Genomic DNA, 16875 nt, shown 5'->3' with positions numbered 1-16875 from the left:
CACACACTCACACTCACCTGGTACCTGCTCACACACAGACACCTGGTACCTGCTCACACACAGACACTCACACTCACCTGGTACCTGCTCACACACACTCACACTCACCTGGTACCTGCTCTCACACACACACACAGACACCTGGTACCTGCTCACACACAGACACACACAGACACCTGGTACCTGCTCACACACACTCACACACACCTGGTACCTGCTCACACACACTCACACTCACCTGGTACCTGCTCTCACACACACACACACACACCTGGTACCTGCTCACACACACTCACACACACTGACCTGGTACCTGCTCACACACACTCACACTCACCTGGTACCTGCTCACACACACTCACACTCACCTGGTACCTGCTCTCACACACACACACACACACACACCTGGTACCTGCTCTCACACACACACACACACACCTGGTACCTGCTCACACACACTCACACACACTGACCTGGTACCTGCTCACACACACTCACACACACCTGGTACCTGCTCACACACACTCACACACACCTGGTACCTGCTCACACACACTCACACACACCTGGTACCTGCTCACACACACTCACACTCGGTACCTGCTCACACACACTCACACTCACCTGGTACCTGCTCACACACACACACACACACACCTGGTACCTGCTCACACACACTCACACACACACCTGGTACCTGCTCACACACAGACACACACAGACACCTGGTACCTGCTCACACACACACACACACACACACACACCTGGTACCTGCTCACACACACTCACACCTGGTACCTGCTCACACACACACACACTCACCTGGTACCTGCTCACACACACTCACCCTCACCTGGTACCTGCTCACGCACACACACTCACCTGGTACCTGCTCACGCACACACACTCACTTGGTACCTGCTCACGCGCACACACTCACCTGGTACCTGCTCACGCACACTCACCTGGTAACTGCTCACACACACTCACCTGGTACCTGCTCACGCACACTCACCTGGTAACTGCTCACACACACTCACCCTCACCTGGTACCTGCTCACACACACTCACACACACTTGGTACCTGCTCACACACACTCACACACACCTGGTACCTGCTCACACACACTCACACACACCTGGTACCTGCTCACACACACTCACACACACCTGGTACCTGCTCACACACACTCACACACACTTGGTACCTGCTCACACACACTCACACACACTTGGTACCTGCTCACACACACTCACACACACTTGGTACCTGCTCACACACACTCACACACACCTGGTACCTGCTCACTCACACACTCACCTGGTACCTGCTCACACACACACACACAGGGATCAGCGTATTGATCAGGGATCTGTCTTCTTCTCTTCTTCAGAGCAGGAAGTTCCTGCATGGACAGGAAGTGATGCGTTCTCTGGCATCAGATCCTGCTCCGGTTCTGGCTGATGTCAGACTGGTGATCTGGACCCTGAAGACCCTAAAGGAGACCTACGCTCAGAACAGGACTCTGCTGGAGACACAGAACCAGAACCAGGTACTGTTAGGAGAGGCTCCTGGGAACTGGAGTTCCTTATGGTGGTGCTTTGTGTCACGCCCATGGGATTTTCCCCATGTTTTAGTTTGATGTTTTTAGTTTGATGTCTTGGGCTCATGTTTTGCCATTTGCTTTTCCCCTGGCTTTCCTTCCCTGATCATTAGTTCATTCCCCTCACCTGTTTGTTATTGTCACCAGCTGCACCAGTCACTAATCACTCCCAGTCCTCTATTTAGTTCCCAGGTTTCCCCTTTTTGTTTGTCGGATCTTTACCCTGATACCCTCCTCACCTACCTACCTTCCTGATTTTCACCACTCATGCATGAAGCCGTATTCCAAGTTGAGTGTTTTTCATGTATAAAACCAAGTCTTTTGTTTTCATTAGTCACAGCCATGTTTATGTTTTTATCAACCGGCTCAGCCGCACCTTTTGTTTAACTTTGTTTTTGTGAAATAAACCCAGTTTGCTTTTCTACATCCTGAGTCCGCATCCGTGTCCGACCAACCCTCACCACCCTCACTGCTTCTCACCTGAGCCGCCTCTCACCTGAGCCGCCGCTCACCTGTGCCGCCGCTCACCTGAGCCGCCGCTCACCTGAGCCGCCGCTCACCTGTGCCGGCGCTCACCTGTGTCGCCTCTCACCTGAGCCGCCGCTCACCTGTGTCGCCGCTCACCTGTGTCGCCTCTCACCTGAGCCGCCTCTCACCTGAGCCGCCGCTCACCTGAGCCGCCGCTCACCTGTGCCGCCGCCCACCTGTGCCGCCGCCCACCTGAGCCGCCGCTCACCTGTGTTGCCGCCCACCTGTGCCGCCGCCCACCTGAGCCGCCGCTCACCTGTGTTGCCGCCCACCTGTGCCGCCGCCCACCTGTGCCGCCGCCCACCTGTGCCGCCGCCCACCTGAGTCGGCGCTCACCTGAGCCGCCGCTCACCTGAGCCGCCGCTCACCTGTGCCGGCGCTCACCTGTGCCGGCGCTCACCTGTGTCGCCTCTCACCTGAGCCGCCGCTCACCTGTGTCGCCGCTCACCTGTGTCGCCTCTCACCTGAGCCGCCTCTCATCTGAGCCGCCGCTCACCTGAGCCGCCGCTCACCTGTGCCGCCGCCCACCTGTGCCGCCGCCCACCTGAGCCGCCGCTCACCTGTGTTGCCGCCCACCTGTGCCGCCGCCCACCTGTGCCGCCGCCCACCTGTGCCGCCGCCCACCTGAGTCGGCGCTCACCTGTGCCGCCTCTCACTTGAGCCGCCGCTCACCTGTGTCGCCGCCCACCTGTGCCGTTGTCCACCTGTGCCGCCGCCCACCTGTGCCGCCGCCCACCTGAGCCGCCGCTCACCTGAGCCGGCGCTCACCTGTGCCGCCTCTCACTTGAGCCGCCGCTCACCTGTGTCGCCGCCCACCTGTGCCGCCGCCCACCTGAGCCGCCGCTCACCTGTGTCGCCGCCCACCTGTGCCGCCGCCCACCTGTGCCGCCGCTCACCTGTGCCGCCGCTCACCTGTGTCGCCTCTCACCTGAGCCGCCGCTCACCTGTGTCGCCGCTCACCTGTGTCGCCGCCCACCTGTGCCGCCGCCCACCTGTGTCGCCGCCCACCTGAGCCGCCGCTCACCTGTGTTGCCGCCCACCTGTGCCGCCGCCCACCTGAGCCGGCGCTCACCTGTGCCGCCTCTCACTTGAGCCGCCGCTCACCTGTGTCGCCGCCCACCTGTGCCGTTGCCCACCTGTGCCGCCGCCCACCTGAGCCGCCGCTCACCTGAGCCGGCGCTCACCTGTGCCGCCTCTCACTTGAGCCGCCGCTCACCTGTGTCGCCGCCCACCTGTGCCGCCGCCCACCTGAGCCGCCCCTCACCTGTGTCGCCGCCCACCTGTGCCGCCGCCCACCTGAGCCGCCGCTCACCTGTGCCGCCTCTCACTTGAGCCGCCGCCCACCTGTGCCGCCGCTCACCTGTGCCGCCGCTCACCTGTGCCGCCTCTCACCTGTGCCGCCGCCCACCTGAGCTGCCGCCCACCTGAGCCGCCGCCCACCTGAGCCGCCGCCCACCTGTGCCTCTCACCTGCCCTCACCTGCCCCTCCCTGTGTCCTGGACAGGTCCCTGATGGCAGCCAGCAGTGCACGCCCACACCCATCTGGGACTTCCCATCTCACCTGGTCTTCCTCCACCTGGACAGCTTCCTGAACCAGCTGCACAGCATCCAGGTACAGGCTCAGCTGTTCTCCCCTGGTCCTGAATCCAGAACCAGATGTTAGTCTGACTCCGCCCCTTCCTGCAGGAGGTGTTCTCTGTCAGTCTGAAGGTGTTCCGGCTGGATCAGACGGTTCTGTCCGGGGTCAGCGGCGTAATGTGGACCGACACGGTTCAGCAGGTCTATCAGAAGTTCCTGGTCCAGGTGAGGCTGCTGTCAGACTGCAGCTGTGACCCGACCGACCCGGAGGACCAGGTGAGACAGGCAGGTGTGATCCAGGTCCACTGATGCGGGGGCTACTTCCTGTCTCTGAATGCTCCTGTCACTCTTCCTCCGTCAGAACTTCAGGCAGAACCTGGACCGGTTTCAGGACCAGGTGTCAGACCTGGAGACGCAGCTGGTGTCGGTGCTAAGCCGGGCCTTAGAGGACTGCAGCGAGGCTTCATCTGCAGCCAAGGTACCGTCTGCTGACCTGTTCGGATCTGTTGGGACCTGTTGGGACCTGTTGGGGACCTGTTGGGATCTGGTTGGGGTCTGTTGGGACCTGGTTGGGGTCTGTTGGGACCTGGTTGGGGTCTATTGGGACCTGTCTGTTGGGACCTACCTGTTGGGACCTGTCTGTTGGGACCTACCTGTTGGGACCTGTCTGTTGGGGACCTGTTGGGACCTGTCTGTTGGGGGACCTGTTGGGACCTGTCTGTTGGGGGACCTGTTGGGACCTGTCTGTTGGGGGACCTGTTGGGACCTGTCTGTTGGGGGACCTGTTGGGACCTGTCTGTTGGGGACCTGTTGGGACCTGTCTGTTGGGGATCTGGTTGGGACCTGTTGGGGATCTGGTTGGGACCTGTTGGGGACCTGTTGGGACCTGTTGGGACCTGGTTGGGACCTGTTGGGGATCTGGTTGGGACCTGTTGGGGACCTGTTGGGACCTGGTTGGGACCTGTTGGGACCTGGTTGGGACATGTTGGGGACCTGTTGGGACCTGGTTGGGACCTGTTGGGACCTGGTTGGGACCTGTTGGGGACCTGTTGGGACCTTGGGACCTGTTGGGACCTGGTTGGGACCTGTTGGGGACCCGTCGGGATCTGGTTGGGACCTGTTGGGACCTACCTGTTGGGACCTGTCTGTTGGGGACCTGTCTATTGGGGACCTGTCTGTTGGGGACCTGTTGGGACCTTGTTGGGACCTACCTGTTGGGACCTGTCTGTTGGGGACCTGTCTGTTGGGGACCTGTCTGTTGGGGACCTGTCTGTTGGGGACCTGTTGGGACCTGTTGGGCTCTGTTGGGGATCTGTTGGGCTCTGTTGGGGACCTGTTGGGGATCTGTTGGGGATCTGTTGGGATCTGGTTGGGACCTGTCTGTTGGGACCTACCTGTTGGGACCTGTCTGTTGGGACCTACCTGTTGGGACCTGTCTGTTGGGACCTGTCTGTTGGGACCTACCTGTTGGGACCTGTCTGTTGGGACCTGTCTGTTGGGACCTACCTGTTGGGACCTGTCTGTTGGGACCTACCTGTTGGGACCTGTCTGTTGGGACCTGTCTGTTGGGACCTACCTGTTGGGACCTACCTGTTGGGACCTGTCTGTTGGGACCTGTCTGTTGGGACCTACCTGTTGGGACCTGTCTGTTGGGACCTGTCTGTTGGGGATCTGTTAGGACCTGTCTGTTGGGACCTACCTGTTGGGACCTACCTGTTGGGACCTACCTGTTGGGACCTACCTGTTGGGACCTGTCTGTTGGGACCTACCTGTTGGGACCTGTCTGTTGGGACCTACCTGTTGGGACCTGTCTGTTGGGACCTACCTGTTGGGACCTGTCTGTTGGGACCTACCTGTTGGGACCTGTCTGTTGGGGATCTGTTGGGACCTGTCTGTTGGGGACCTGTTGGGACCTGTCTGTTGGGATCTGTTGGGGACCTGTTGGGCTCTGTTGGGGACCTGTTGGGTTCTGTTGGGGACCTGTTGGGACCTGTCTGTTGGGATCTGTTGGGGACCTGTTGGGCTCTGTTGGGGACCTGTTGGGATCTGTTGGGTTCTGTTGGGGACCTGTTGGCACCTGTCTGTTGGGATCTGTTGGGGACCTGTTGGGCTCTGTTGGGGACCTGCTGGGATCTGTTGGGTTCTGTTGGGGATCTGTTGGGACCTGTCTGTTGGGACCTGTCTGTTGGGGACCTGTTGGGAGCTGTCTGTTGGGGACCTGTTGGGCTCTGTTGGGGACCTGTTGGGGATCTGTTGGGGACCTGTTGGGATCTGTTGGGTTCTGTTGGGGATCTGTTGGGGACCTGTTGGGCTCTGTTGGGGGTCTGTTGGGGACCTGTTGGGGATCTGTTGGGGACCTGTTGGGGATCTGTTGGGGACCTGTTGGGGACCTGTTGGGGATCTGTTGGGGACCTGTTGGGGATCTGTTGGGGACCTGGTTGGGACCTGTTGGGACCTGTTGGGCTCTGTTGGGGATCTGTTGGGCTCTGTTGGGGACCTGTTGGGGACCTGTTGGGACCCGGTTGGGACCTGTTGGGGATCTGTTGGGGATCTGTTGGGGATCTGGTTGGGACCTACCTGTTGGGACCTACCTGTTGGGACCTACCTGTTGGGACCTACCTGTTGGGACCTGTCTGTTGGGACCTACCTGTTGGGACCTGTCTGTTGGGACCTACCTGTTGGGACCTGTCTGTTGGGACCTACCTGTTGGGACCTGTCTGTTGGGGACCTGTTGGGAGCTGTTGGGGACCTGGTGGGATCTGTTGGGTTCTGTTGGGGATCTTTTGGGGACCTGTTGGGCTCTGTTGGGGACCTGTTGGGACCTGTTGGGCTCTGTTGGGGGTCTGTTGGGGACCTGTTGGGGATCTGTTGGGGACCTGTTGGGGATCTGTTGGGGACCTGTTGGGGATCTGTTGGGGACCTGGTTGGGACCTGTTGGGGACCTGTTGGGGATCTGTTGGGGACCTGTTGGGGATCTGTTGGGGATCTGTTGGGACCTGTCTTTTGGGACCTGACTGTTGGGACCTGTCTGTTGGGATCTGTCTGTTGGGGATCTGTTGGGGATCTGTCTGTTGGGGACCTGTTGGGGACCTGTTGGGGATCTGTTGGGACCTGTCTGTTGGGATGTGTCTGTTGGGGACCTGTTGGGACCTGTTGGGACCTGTTGGGACCTGTTGGGCTCTGTTGGGGACCTGTTGGGACCTGTTGGGACCTGTTGGGACCTGTTGGGATCTGTTGGGACCTGTTGGGACCTGTTGGGCTCCTGTTGGGGATCTGTTGGGGACCTGTTGGGGACCTGTTGGGGATCTGTTGGGGATCTGTTGGGGACCTGTTGGGGACCTGTTGGGGATCTGTTGGGGACCTGTTGGGGATCTGTTGGGGACCTGGTTGGGACCTGTTGGGGACCTGTTGGGGATCTGTTGGGGACCTGTTGGGGATCTGTTGGGGACCTGTTGGGGATCTGTTGGGACCTGTCTTTTGGGACCTGTCTGTTGGGACCTGTCTGTTGGGATCTTTCTGTTGGGGATCTGTTGGGGATCTGTCTGTTGGGGACCTGTTGGGGACCTGTTGGGGACCTGTTGGGGATCTGTTGGGACCTGTCTGTTGGGATGTGTCTGTTGGGGACCTGTTGGGACCTGTTGGGACCTGTTGGGACCTGTTGGGACCTGTTGGGATCTGTTGGGACCTGTTGGGACCTGTTGGGACCTGTTGGTGACCTGTTCGAGGGGGTTCTGACCCCTCTGACCTGTTCTAACCCCTCGGTGTTTCAGGTGGTGAAGATGTTTGGGTTCCTCTTGGACCGTCTTGTGATCCAGGCCGAGCTGCGTCCTCAGCTGACCCGGCTGGTGAGGATGGTCCGGTTGGAACTGGACCGGACCGAGCTGCTGTTCCACACCCACAGGGGGAGGCTGGAGAAGCTCTGCAGGTTCCATCCGCCGGCAGCCGCTCAGCTCAGCTGGATCCGGCAGCTCCGCCGGAGGGCTGAGGAGGCTCTGAAGAACTATGGGACGGTCCAGAACCTGTAAGACCTGCACACAGCCAGAACATTCCCCCCAGAACCAGAGTCTAGAACCAGAACCTCTCTGTGTTTCAGATGTTTGGACCCAGCTGAGGCCCAGCTGGTTCTGAACAGGTTTGGGCAGATCCTGGAGCTCCTGCTGGACTTCAAAGACAGCGTGAGGTCCGACTGGAGCTCTCAGCTGGACTCTGACTGTGGGCTGGTTCTGGATCATCCTCTGATCAGAACCAGCCAGTCGGGCCTGCTGGAGGTGGGCTGCAGCCACAAGGTGGGTCAGTTCCTGCTCACAGTTCCTGCTCACAGCTCCTCCTCATAGTTCCTGCTCATAGTTCCTTCTCACAGCTCCTCCTCACAGCTCCTCCTCATAGTTCCTTCTCACAGCTCCTCCTCATAGTTCGTGCTCATAGTTCCTTCTCACAGCTCCTCCTCACAGTTCGTGCTCATAGTTCCTTCTCACAGCTCCTCCTCATAGTTCCTGCTCATAGTTTTTTCTCATAGTTCCTTCTCACAGCTCCTCCTCATAGTTCCTTCTCACAGCTCCTCCTCATAGTTCCTGCTCATAGTTCCTGCTCATAGTTCCTGCTCATAGTTCCTTCTCACAGCTCCTGCTCATAGTTCCTTCTCACAGCTCCTCCTCATAGTTCCTTCTCACAGCTCCTCCTCATAGTTCCTTCTCACAGCTCCTCCTCATAGTTCCTGCTCATAGTTCCTTCTCACAGCTCCTCCTCATAGTTCCTCCTCATAGTTCCTTCTCACTGTTCCTGCTCATAGTTCCTTCTCACTGTTCCTCCTCATAGTTCCTTCTCACAGCTCCTCCTCATAGTTCCTTCTCACAGCTCCTGCTCATAGTTCCTTCTCAAAGCTCCTCCTCATAGTTCCTTCTCACAGCTCCTCCTCATAGTTCCTTCTCACAGCTCCTCCTCATAGTTCCTTCTCACAGCTCCTGCTCATAGTTCCTTCTCACAGCTCCTCCTCATAGTTCCTGCTCACAGTTCCTGCTCACAGTTCCTGCTCACAGTTCCTCCTCATAGTTCCTTCTCACAGTTCCTCCTCATAGTTCCTTCTCACAGTTCCTCCTCATAGTTCCTGCTCATAGTTCCTTCTCACTGTTCCTGCTCACAGCTCCTCCTCATAGTTCCTTCTCACAGTTCCTCCTCATAGTTCCTTCTCACAGCTCCTCCTCATAGTTCCTTCTCACAGCTCCTGCTCATAGTTCCTTCTCAAAGCTCCTCCTCATAGTTCCTCCTCATAGTTCGTGCTCATAGTTCCTTCTCACAGCTCCTCCTCATAGTTCCTTCTCACAGCTCCTGCTCATAGTTCCTTCTCACAGCTCCTCCTCATAGTTCCTGCTCACAGTTCCTGCTCACAGTTCCTCCTCATAGTTCCTTCTCACAGTTCCTCCTCACAGTTCCTGCTCACAGTTCCTGCTCATAGTTCCTCCTCATAGTTCCTTCTCACAGTTCCTCCTCATAGTTCCTTCTCACAGCTCCTCCTCACAGTTCCTGCTCACAGCTCCTCCTCACAGTTCCTGCTCATAGTTCCTTCTCACAGCTCCTCCTCATAGTTCCTGCTCATAGTTCCTGCTCATAGTTCCTTCTCACAGCTCCTCCTCATAGTTCCTGCTCATAGTTCCTGCTCATAGTTCCTTCTCACAGCTCCTCCTCATAGTTCCTGCTCATAGTTCCTGCTCATAGTTCCTTCTCACAGCTCCTTCTCACAGCTCCTCCTCATAGTTCCTGCTCATAGTTCCTCCTCATAGTTCCTCCTCATAGTTCCTTCTCACAGCTCCTCCTCATAGTTCCTGCTCATAGTTCCTTCTCACAGCTCCTCCTCATAGTTCCTCCTCATAGTTCCTGCTCATAGTTCCTTCTCACAGCTCCTCCTCACAGCTCCTCCTCATAGTTCCTGCTCATAGTTCCTTCTCACAGCTCCTCCTCACAGCTCCTCCTCATAGTTCCTGCTCATAGTTCCTTCTCACAGCTCCTCCTCATAGTTCCTTCTCACAGCTCCTCCTCATAGTTCCTTCTCACAGCTCCTCCTCATAGTTCCTCTTCATAGTTCCTGCTCATAGTTCCTTCTCACAGCTCCTCCTCATAGTTCCTTCTCACAGCTCCTCCTCACAGTTCGTGCTCATAGTTCCTTCTCACAGCTCCTCCTCATAGTTCCTTCTCACAGCTCCTCCTCACAGCTCCTCCTCACAGTTCCTGCTCATAGTTCCTTCTCACAGCTCCTCCTCATAGTTCCTTCTCACAGCTCCTCCTCACAGTTCGTGCTCATAGTTCCTTCTCACAGCTCCTCCTCATAGTTCCTTCTCACAGCTCCTCCTCACAGTTCCTGCTCATAGTTCCTTCTCACAGCTCCTCCTCATAGTTCCTTCTCACAGCTCCTCCTCACAGTTCCTGCTCATAGTTCCTTCTCACAGCTCCTCCTCACAGTTCCTGCTCATAGTTCCTTCTCACAGCTCCTCCTCATAGTTCCTTCTCACAGCTCCTCCTCACAGTTCGTGCTCATAGTTCCTTCTCACAGCTCCTCCTCATAGTTCCTTCTCACAGCTCCTCCTCACAGTTCCTGCTCATAGTTCCTTCTCATAGTTCCTCCTCATAGTTCCTTCTCATAGTTCCTGCTCATAGTTCCTTCTCACAGCTCCTTCTCATAGTTCCTTCTCACAGCTCCTCCTCATAGTTCCTTCTCACAGCTCCTCCTCATAGTTCCTTCTCACAGCTCCTCCTCACAGTTCCTGCTCATAGTTCCTTCTCACAGTTCCTCCTCATAGTTCCTTCTCATAGTTCCTCCTCATAGTTCCTTCTCACAGCTCCTCCTCATAGTTCCTTCTCACAGCTCCTCCTCGTAGTTCCTGCTCATAGTTCCTTCTCACAGCTCCTCCTCGTAGTTCCTGCTCATAGTTCCTTCTCACAGCTCCTCATAGTTCCTGCTCATAGTTCCTGCTCATAGTTTCTTCTCACAGCTCCTCATAGTTCCTGCTCATAATTCCTGCTCATAGTTCCTTCTCACAGCTCCTCCTCATAGTTCCTGCTCATAGTTCCTGCTCATAGTTCCTTCTCATAGTTCCTTCTCACAGCTCCTCATAGTTCCTGCTCATAGTTCCTGCTCATAGTTCCTTCTCACAGCTCCTCATAGTTCCTGCTCATAGTTCATTCTCACAGCTCCTCCTCGTAGTTCCTCCTCATAGTTCCTGCTCATAGTTCCTTCTCACAGCTCCTCATAGTTCCTGCTCATAGTTCCTTCTCATAGTTCCTTCTCACAGCTCCTCATAGTTCCTGCTCATAGTTCCTGCTCATAGTTCCTTCTCACAGCTCCTCATAGTTCCTGCTCATAGTTCCTGCTCATAGTTCCTGCTCACAGCTCCTCCTCATAGTTCCTGCTCATAGTTCCTGCTCATAGTTCCTTCTCACAGCTCCTCCTCATAGTTCCTGCTCATAGTTCCTCCTCATAGTTCCTGCTCATAGTTCCTCCTCATAGTTCCTGCTCACAGCTCCTCCTCATAGTTCCTGCTCATAGTTCCTCCTCATAGTTCCTTCTCACAGCTCCTCATAGTTCCTGCTCATAGTTCCTGCTCATAGTTCCTCCTCATAGTTCCTGCTCATAGTTCCTCCTCATAGTTCCTTCTCACAGCTCCTCCTCATAGTTCCTGCTCATAGTTCCTTCTCACAGCTCCTCCTCATAGTTCCTCCTCATAGTTCCTTCTCACAGCTCCTCATAGTTCCTGCTCATAGTTCCTGCTCATAGTTCCTTCTCATAGTTCCTTCTCACAGCTCCTCATAGTTCCTGCTCATAGTTCCTCCTCATAGTTCCTTCTCACAGCTCCTCCTCATAGTTCCTGCTCATAGTTCCTCCTCATAGTTCCTTCTCACAGCTCCTTCATCGTAGTTCCTGCTCACAGTTTCTCCTCCTCCTAGCTCCTAATCTCCCTGCCTTGCTGTCTCTGTCTGCAGGTGGAGGAGGTGCTGCGGGGCCTCAGGTATGTGACCAGGGAGGGAGGCGTGGCGCTCCAACCCAACGCCGCTCGTCTCTCGGCCCGCAGAGATGACATCACGCAGAGTTACCTGATGCTGAGTCACATGGCGTCCTGCTACAACCAGGTGTGCCCTCTCACATTCTCACTGGCTCTGGTGCTGATCCAGGTGAGGGTCATGTGACACCCTGTGGCCTCCCTCAGGTGGTGATGGGCGCTGAGCAGGTGGAGCTCGATCTGATCCAGGACCAGCTGCAGGACCTGAACCAGAACCTGTCCCACCTGCAGAGGAACACCTGGAACTCAGAGGGTGAGGCGTCACATGACCACCTGAACAGAGATGGTGGGAGGGGCATCAGCTGATCACTTCATGCACGCACGCACATGGGATGGAAGCCCACCTGCACAGGTGAGGACACCACCTTCTTAACGTACTGAGCAGCAGCCAATCAGAGGCTCCTCTCGCTCCATAACATGAGCGCTATGCTGACATCATCATCATGCTGCTCATTACGTTAAGAAGGTGGTGTCCTCACCTGTGCAGGTGTGCTTCCATTCCAACCAAACAAAAGCAAGAAGGTCCGAACACACCAGCGCTGAGCCGGGTGCATCCAAACCTCACAACCGCCATCATTACAGAAACATTTAACCAAGTGATGATCAGGACGCACATTCAATTCAGTTTTATTTATAAAGCGCCAAATTACAACAAATGTCATCTGAGAGCACTTCAAACAACACAGTCCAATTCAAGCCAATTAGAATTGTTGTAATCCAATCAAATTCATTAAATTCCACATTAGTCCAGTTCATACAGAACCAATAAAACAGTTTCCAGCTCAGGAAACCAACAGATTCACCGAAGCTTCTCTCTGATCCACCTCCCGTCCTGAGCTGCACAAGGCGACTGTGGAGAGAAAGAATTCCCTTTAACAGGAAGAAACCTGCATCAGAACCAGAACCAGGAACCATCTGCCTGGACCAGCTGGGGGGGAGAGGACAGGAAAGAGGGGACAACAAGCAGCGTAACACCGGGCCAAAGATACCTGCTGAGGGAGAGAAACAAGTTAATGACAACAATGATGTCACATGTTCATGGAGAGGTGCATCATGGGAGCTCCCCCAGCAGGCTGGGCCTATAGCAGCAGAATTATGGGATGTTCCAGGCTCACCTGAGCCATCCAGGTCTTTATGTCTTGAAGACATGCTTGTAGTCTGACCAACCTATTGGGTTCATCTGGTTTTATAGATAAGTACAGCTGAGTATCATCAGCATAGCAATGGAAATTTATGCCATGCTGTCTAATAATGTTACCTAATGGAAGCATGTATAAAGTGAAAAGAATCGGTCCAAGCACAGAACCCTGGGGAACTCCATGACTTACTCTGGTGTGTGAGGAAGATTCTTCATTTACAAGAACAAACTGAAATCTATCAGATAAATATGACTTAAACCAGCCTAATGCAGTTCCTTTAATCCCAATAACATGTTCAAGTCTGTGTAATAAGATACTGTGATCGACCGTATCAAATGCAGCACTGAGATCCAACAGGACAAGCACAGACACAAGTCCGCTATCAGAGGCTAAGAGGAGATCATTGGTAACTTTCAGCAGTTTCTGTGCTATGATGCACCCTGTTTACTCTAAGTAAAGCTTTAATTACAGCAACCTTAAAAGGCTGAGTACCTGAGAACACAGAACTTTAAATGACGTCTGAATTTTGTAGAAAATGTTTCTATACGCTGTGTGTGTACAGGTGTGTGTGTGTGTGTTTACAGGTGTGTGTGTGTGTACAGATGTGTGTGTGTGTGTGTATAGATGTGTGTGTGTGTACAGGTGTGTGTGTGTACAGATGTGTGTGTGTGTGTGTGTGTGTATATAGATGTGTGTGTGTGTACAGGTGTGTGTGCAGATGTGTGTTACAGGTGTGTGTGTGTACAGGTGTGTGTGCAGATGTGTGTGTGTACAGGTGTGTGTGTGTGTACAAGTGTGTGTACAGGTGTGTGTGTGTGTGTACAGGTGTGTGTACAGGTGTGTGTGTGTGTGTGTACGTGTGTGTGTACAGGTGTGTGTGTACAGGTGTGTGTGTGTGTACGTGTGTACGTGTGTGTGTACAGGTGTGTGTACAGATGTGTTTACAGGTGTGTGTGTGTGTACAGGTGTGTGTACAGGTGTGTGTGTGTGAACAGGTGTGTGTACAGGTGTGTGTGTGTGTGTGTACGTGTGTGTGTACAGTTGTGTGTACAGGTGTGTGTGTGTGTGTGTACAGGTGTGTGTGTGTACGTGTGTGTGTACAGGTGTGTGTGTGTGTGTGTACAGATGTGTTTACAGGTGTGTGTGTACGTGTGTGTGTACAGGTGTGTTTACAGGTGTGTGTGTGTACGTGTGTGTGTACAGGTGTGTTTACAGGTGTGTGTGTGTACGTGTGTGTGTACAGGTGTGTGTGTGTGTACAGATGTGTTTACAGGTGTGTGTGTGTGTGTACAGATGTGTTTACAGGTGTGTGTGTACGTGTGTGTGTACAGGTGTGTGTGTGTGTGTACAGATGTGTTTACAGGTGTGTGTGTGTGCAGATGTGTTTACAGGTGTGTGTGTGTGTATGTACAGGTGTGTGTGTGTACAGATGTGTTTTACAGGTGTGTGTGTGTGTACAGGTGTGTGTACAGGTGTGCAGCAGCAGCAGCAAACAGAGGAGGTGATGACCTTCTACTCCACAGTCAGGGATGCCAGAGCCAACATGGATGCTATTCTAAAGTTCACACAGGTGAGTTGAACACGCCCCTTTTTGTCAAGATGTACTCAGGTGACTCAGGTGTGTGCTGCTGTCTGTGCAGGAGTGGGCGGAGCTTGACCTGTTGCAGCGGTCAGGTGACGGTCTGTTGGAGGGTGGAGTTACAGAACAGACCTGTAGACGCATTAAAGAGGAGGGGGAGCAGCTGCTGAGGTTAACCCAGGTAACAGAAACACCTGCAGGGGTCCAGGTGTGAGGGGGTCCAGGACCTGATGATGTGACACCTGTCCTCAGGTAAACCGGAGTCTGTACAGAGCTGACGAGTCCTCTCACACTTGGATGAAGTACCTGGACCACATCGATGACGGAGTCCAGGACGGACTGTTCCAGCTGCTGCTCAGAGCGCTGCACTTCCTGTCTGACAACATGAGCCCACAGGTAACCCTGCACACCTGAGCCCACAGGTACACCTGCACACACCTGAGCCCACAGGTACACCTGGACACACACCTGAGCCCACAGGTAACCCTGCACACCTGAGCCCACAGGTAAACCTGGACACACACCTGAGCCCACAGGTAACCCTGCACACCTGAGCCCACAGGTAAACCTGAGCCCACAGGTACACCTGCACACCTGAGCCCACAGGTAAACCTGAGCCCACAGGTACACCTGTACACCTGAGCCCACAGGTAACCCTGCACACCTGAGCCCACAGGTAAACCTGAGCCCACAGGTACACCTGTAAACCTGAGCCCACAGGTAAACCTGAGCCCACAGGTACACCTGTACACCTGAGCCCACAGGTACACCTGCACACACCTGAGCCCACAGGTACACCTGCACACACCTGAGCCCACAGATACACCTGCACACACCTGAGCCCACAGGTAACCCTGCACACCTGAGCCCACAGGTACACCTGCACACACACCTGAGCCCACAGGTACACCTGTACACCTGAGCCCACAGGTACACCTGCACACACCTGAGCCCACAGGTACACCTGCACACACCTGAGCCCACAGATACACCTGCACACACCTGAGCCCACAGGTAACCCTGCACACCTGAGCCCACAGGTACACCTGCACACACACCTGAGCCCACAGGTACACCTGAGCCCACAGGTACACCTGCACACCTGAGCCCACAGGTAACCCTGCACACCTGAGCCCACAGGTACACCTGCACACACACCTGAGCCCACAGGTACACCTGCACACACCTGAGCCCACAGGTAACCCTGCACACACCTGAGCCCACAGGTACACCTGCACACACCTGAGCCCACAGGTAACCCTGCACACACCTGAGCCCACAGGTACACCTGCACACACCTGAGCCCACAGGTACACCTGCACACACACCTGAGCCCACAGGTACACCTGCACACCTGAGCCCACAGGTACACCTGCACACACACCTGAGCCCACAGGTACACCTGAGCCCACAGGTACACCTGAGCCCACAGGTACACCTGCACACCTCTGAGCCCACAGGTAACCCTGCACACCTGAGCCCACAGGTACACCTGCACACCTGAGCCCACAGGTACACCTGCACACCTGAGCCCACAGGTACACCTGAGCCCACAGGTACACCTGCACACCTCTGAGCCCACAGGTACACCTGCACACCTGAGCCCACAGGTACACCTGCACACACCTGAGCCCACAGGTACACCTGAGCCCACAGGTACACCTGCACACCTCTGAGCCCACAGGTACACCTGCACACCTGAGCCCACAGGTACACCTGCACACACCTGAGCCCACAGGTAACCCTGCACACACCTGAGCCCACAGGTACACCTGCACACACCTGAGCCCACAGGTACACCTGCACACACCTGAGCCCACAGGTACACCTGCACACACACCTGAGCCCACAGGTACACCTGCACACCTGAGCCCACAGGTACACCTGAGCCCACAGGTACACCTGCACACACACCTGAGCCCACAGGTACACCTGAGCCCACAGGTACACCTGCACACCTCTGAGCCCACAGGTACACCTGCACACCTGAGCCCACAGGTACACCTGCACACCTGAGCCCACAGGTACACCTGAGCCCACAGGTACACCTGCACACCTCTGAGCCCACAGGTACACCTGCACACCTGAGCCCACAGGTACACCTGCACACCTGAGCCCACAGGTACACCTGAGCCCACAGGTACACCTGCACACACACCTGAGCCCACAGGTACACCTGAGCCCACAGGTACACCTGCACACCTCTGAGCCCACAGGTACACCTGCACACCTGAGCCCACAGGTACACCTGCACACCTGAGCCCACAGGTACACCTGCACACCTGAGCCCACAGGTACACCTGCACACCTGAGCCCACAGGTACACCTGCACGCGAGTTTCAGGTTCAGGTTCTGACCATGTTCCCACAAAGTTCTGTTAACGTTCTAACAACGTTCCC

At 55.4% G+C, this 16875-nt stretch overlaps 1 protein-coding gene across 1 annotated transcript in view; it reads left to right on the top strand.

Moving 5' to 3' along the window:
- The window catches only part of LOC142398665 (dynein axonemal heavy chain 17-like), a 64670-nt gene that overhangs the window by 30189 nt on the left and 17606 nt on the right, over positions 1–16875 (top strand). Inside the window, exons 7-17 of the mRNA XM_075482756.1 lie at positions 1395–1553; positions 3637–3744; positions 3819–3986; positions 4072–4188; positions 7481–7731; positions 7804–7996; positions 11682–11828; positions 11906–12011; positions 14358–14467; positions 14538–14657; positions 14729–14872. Coding sequence (XP_075338871.1) covers positions 1395–1553; positions 3637–3744; positions 3819–3986; positions 4072–4188; positions 7481–7731; positions 7804–7996; positions 11682–11828; positions 11906–12011; positions 14358–14467; positions 14538–14657; positions 14729–14872 — 1623 coding nt within the window. The remainder of the gene's footprint in view (positions 1–1394; positions 1554–3636; positions 3745–3818; positions 3987–4071; positions 4189–7480; positions 7732–7803; positions 7997–11681; positions 11829–11905; positions 12012–14357; positions 14468–14537; positions 14658–14728; positions 14873–16875) is intronic.

The sequence above is a fragment of the Odontesthes bonariensis genome, chromosome 14 (assembly GCF_027942865.1).
Source record: "Odontesthes bonariensis isolate fOdoBon6 chromosome 14, fOdoBon6.hap1, whole genome shotgun sequence".
NCBI lineage: Eukaryota > Metazoa > Chordata > Actinopteri > Atheriniformes > Atherinopsidae > Odontesthes > Odontesthes bonariensis.
The sequence above is the reverse complement of the archived record's forward strand: the minus strand, read 5'-3'. Positions and strand labels throughout refer to the sequence as shown.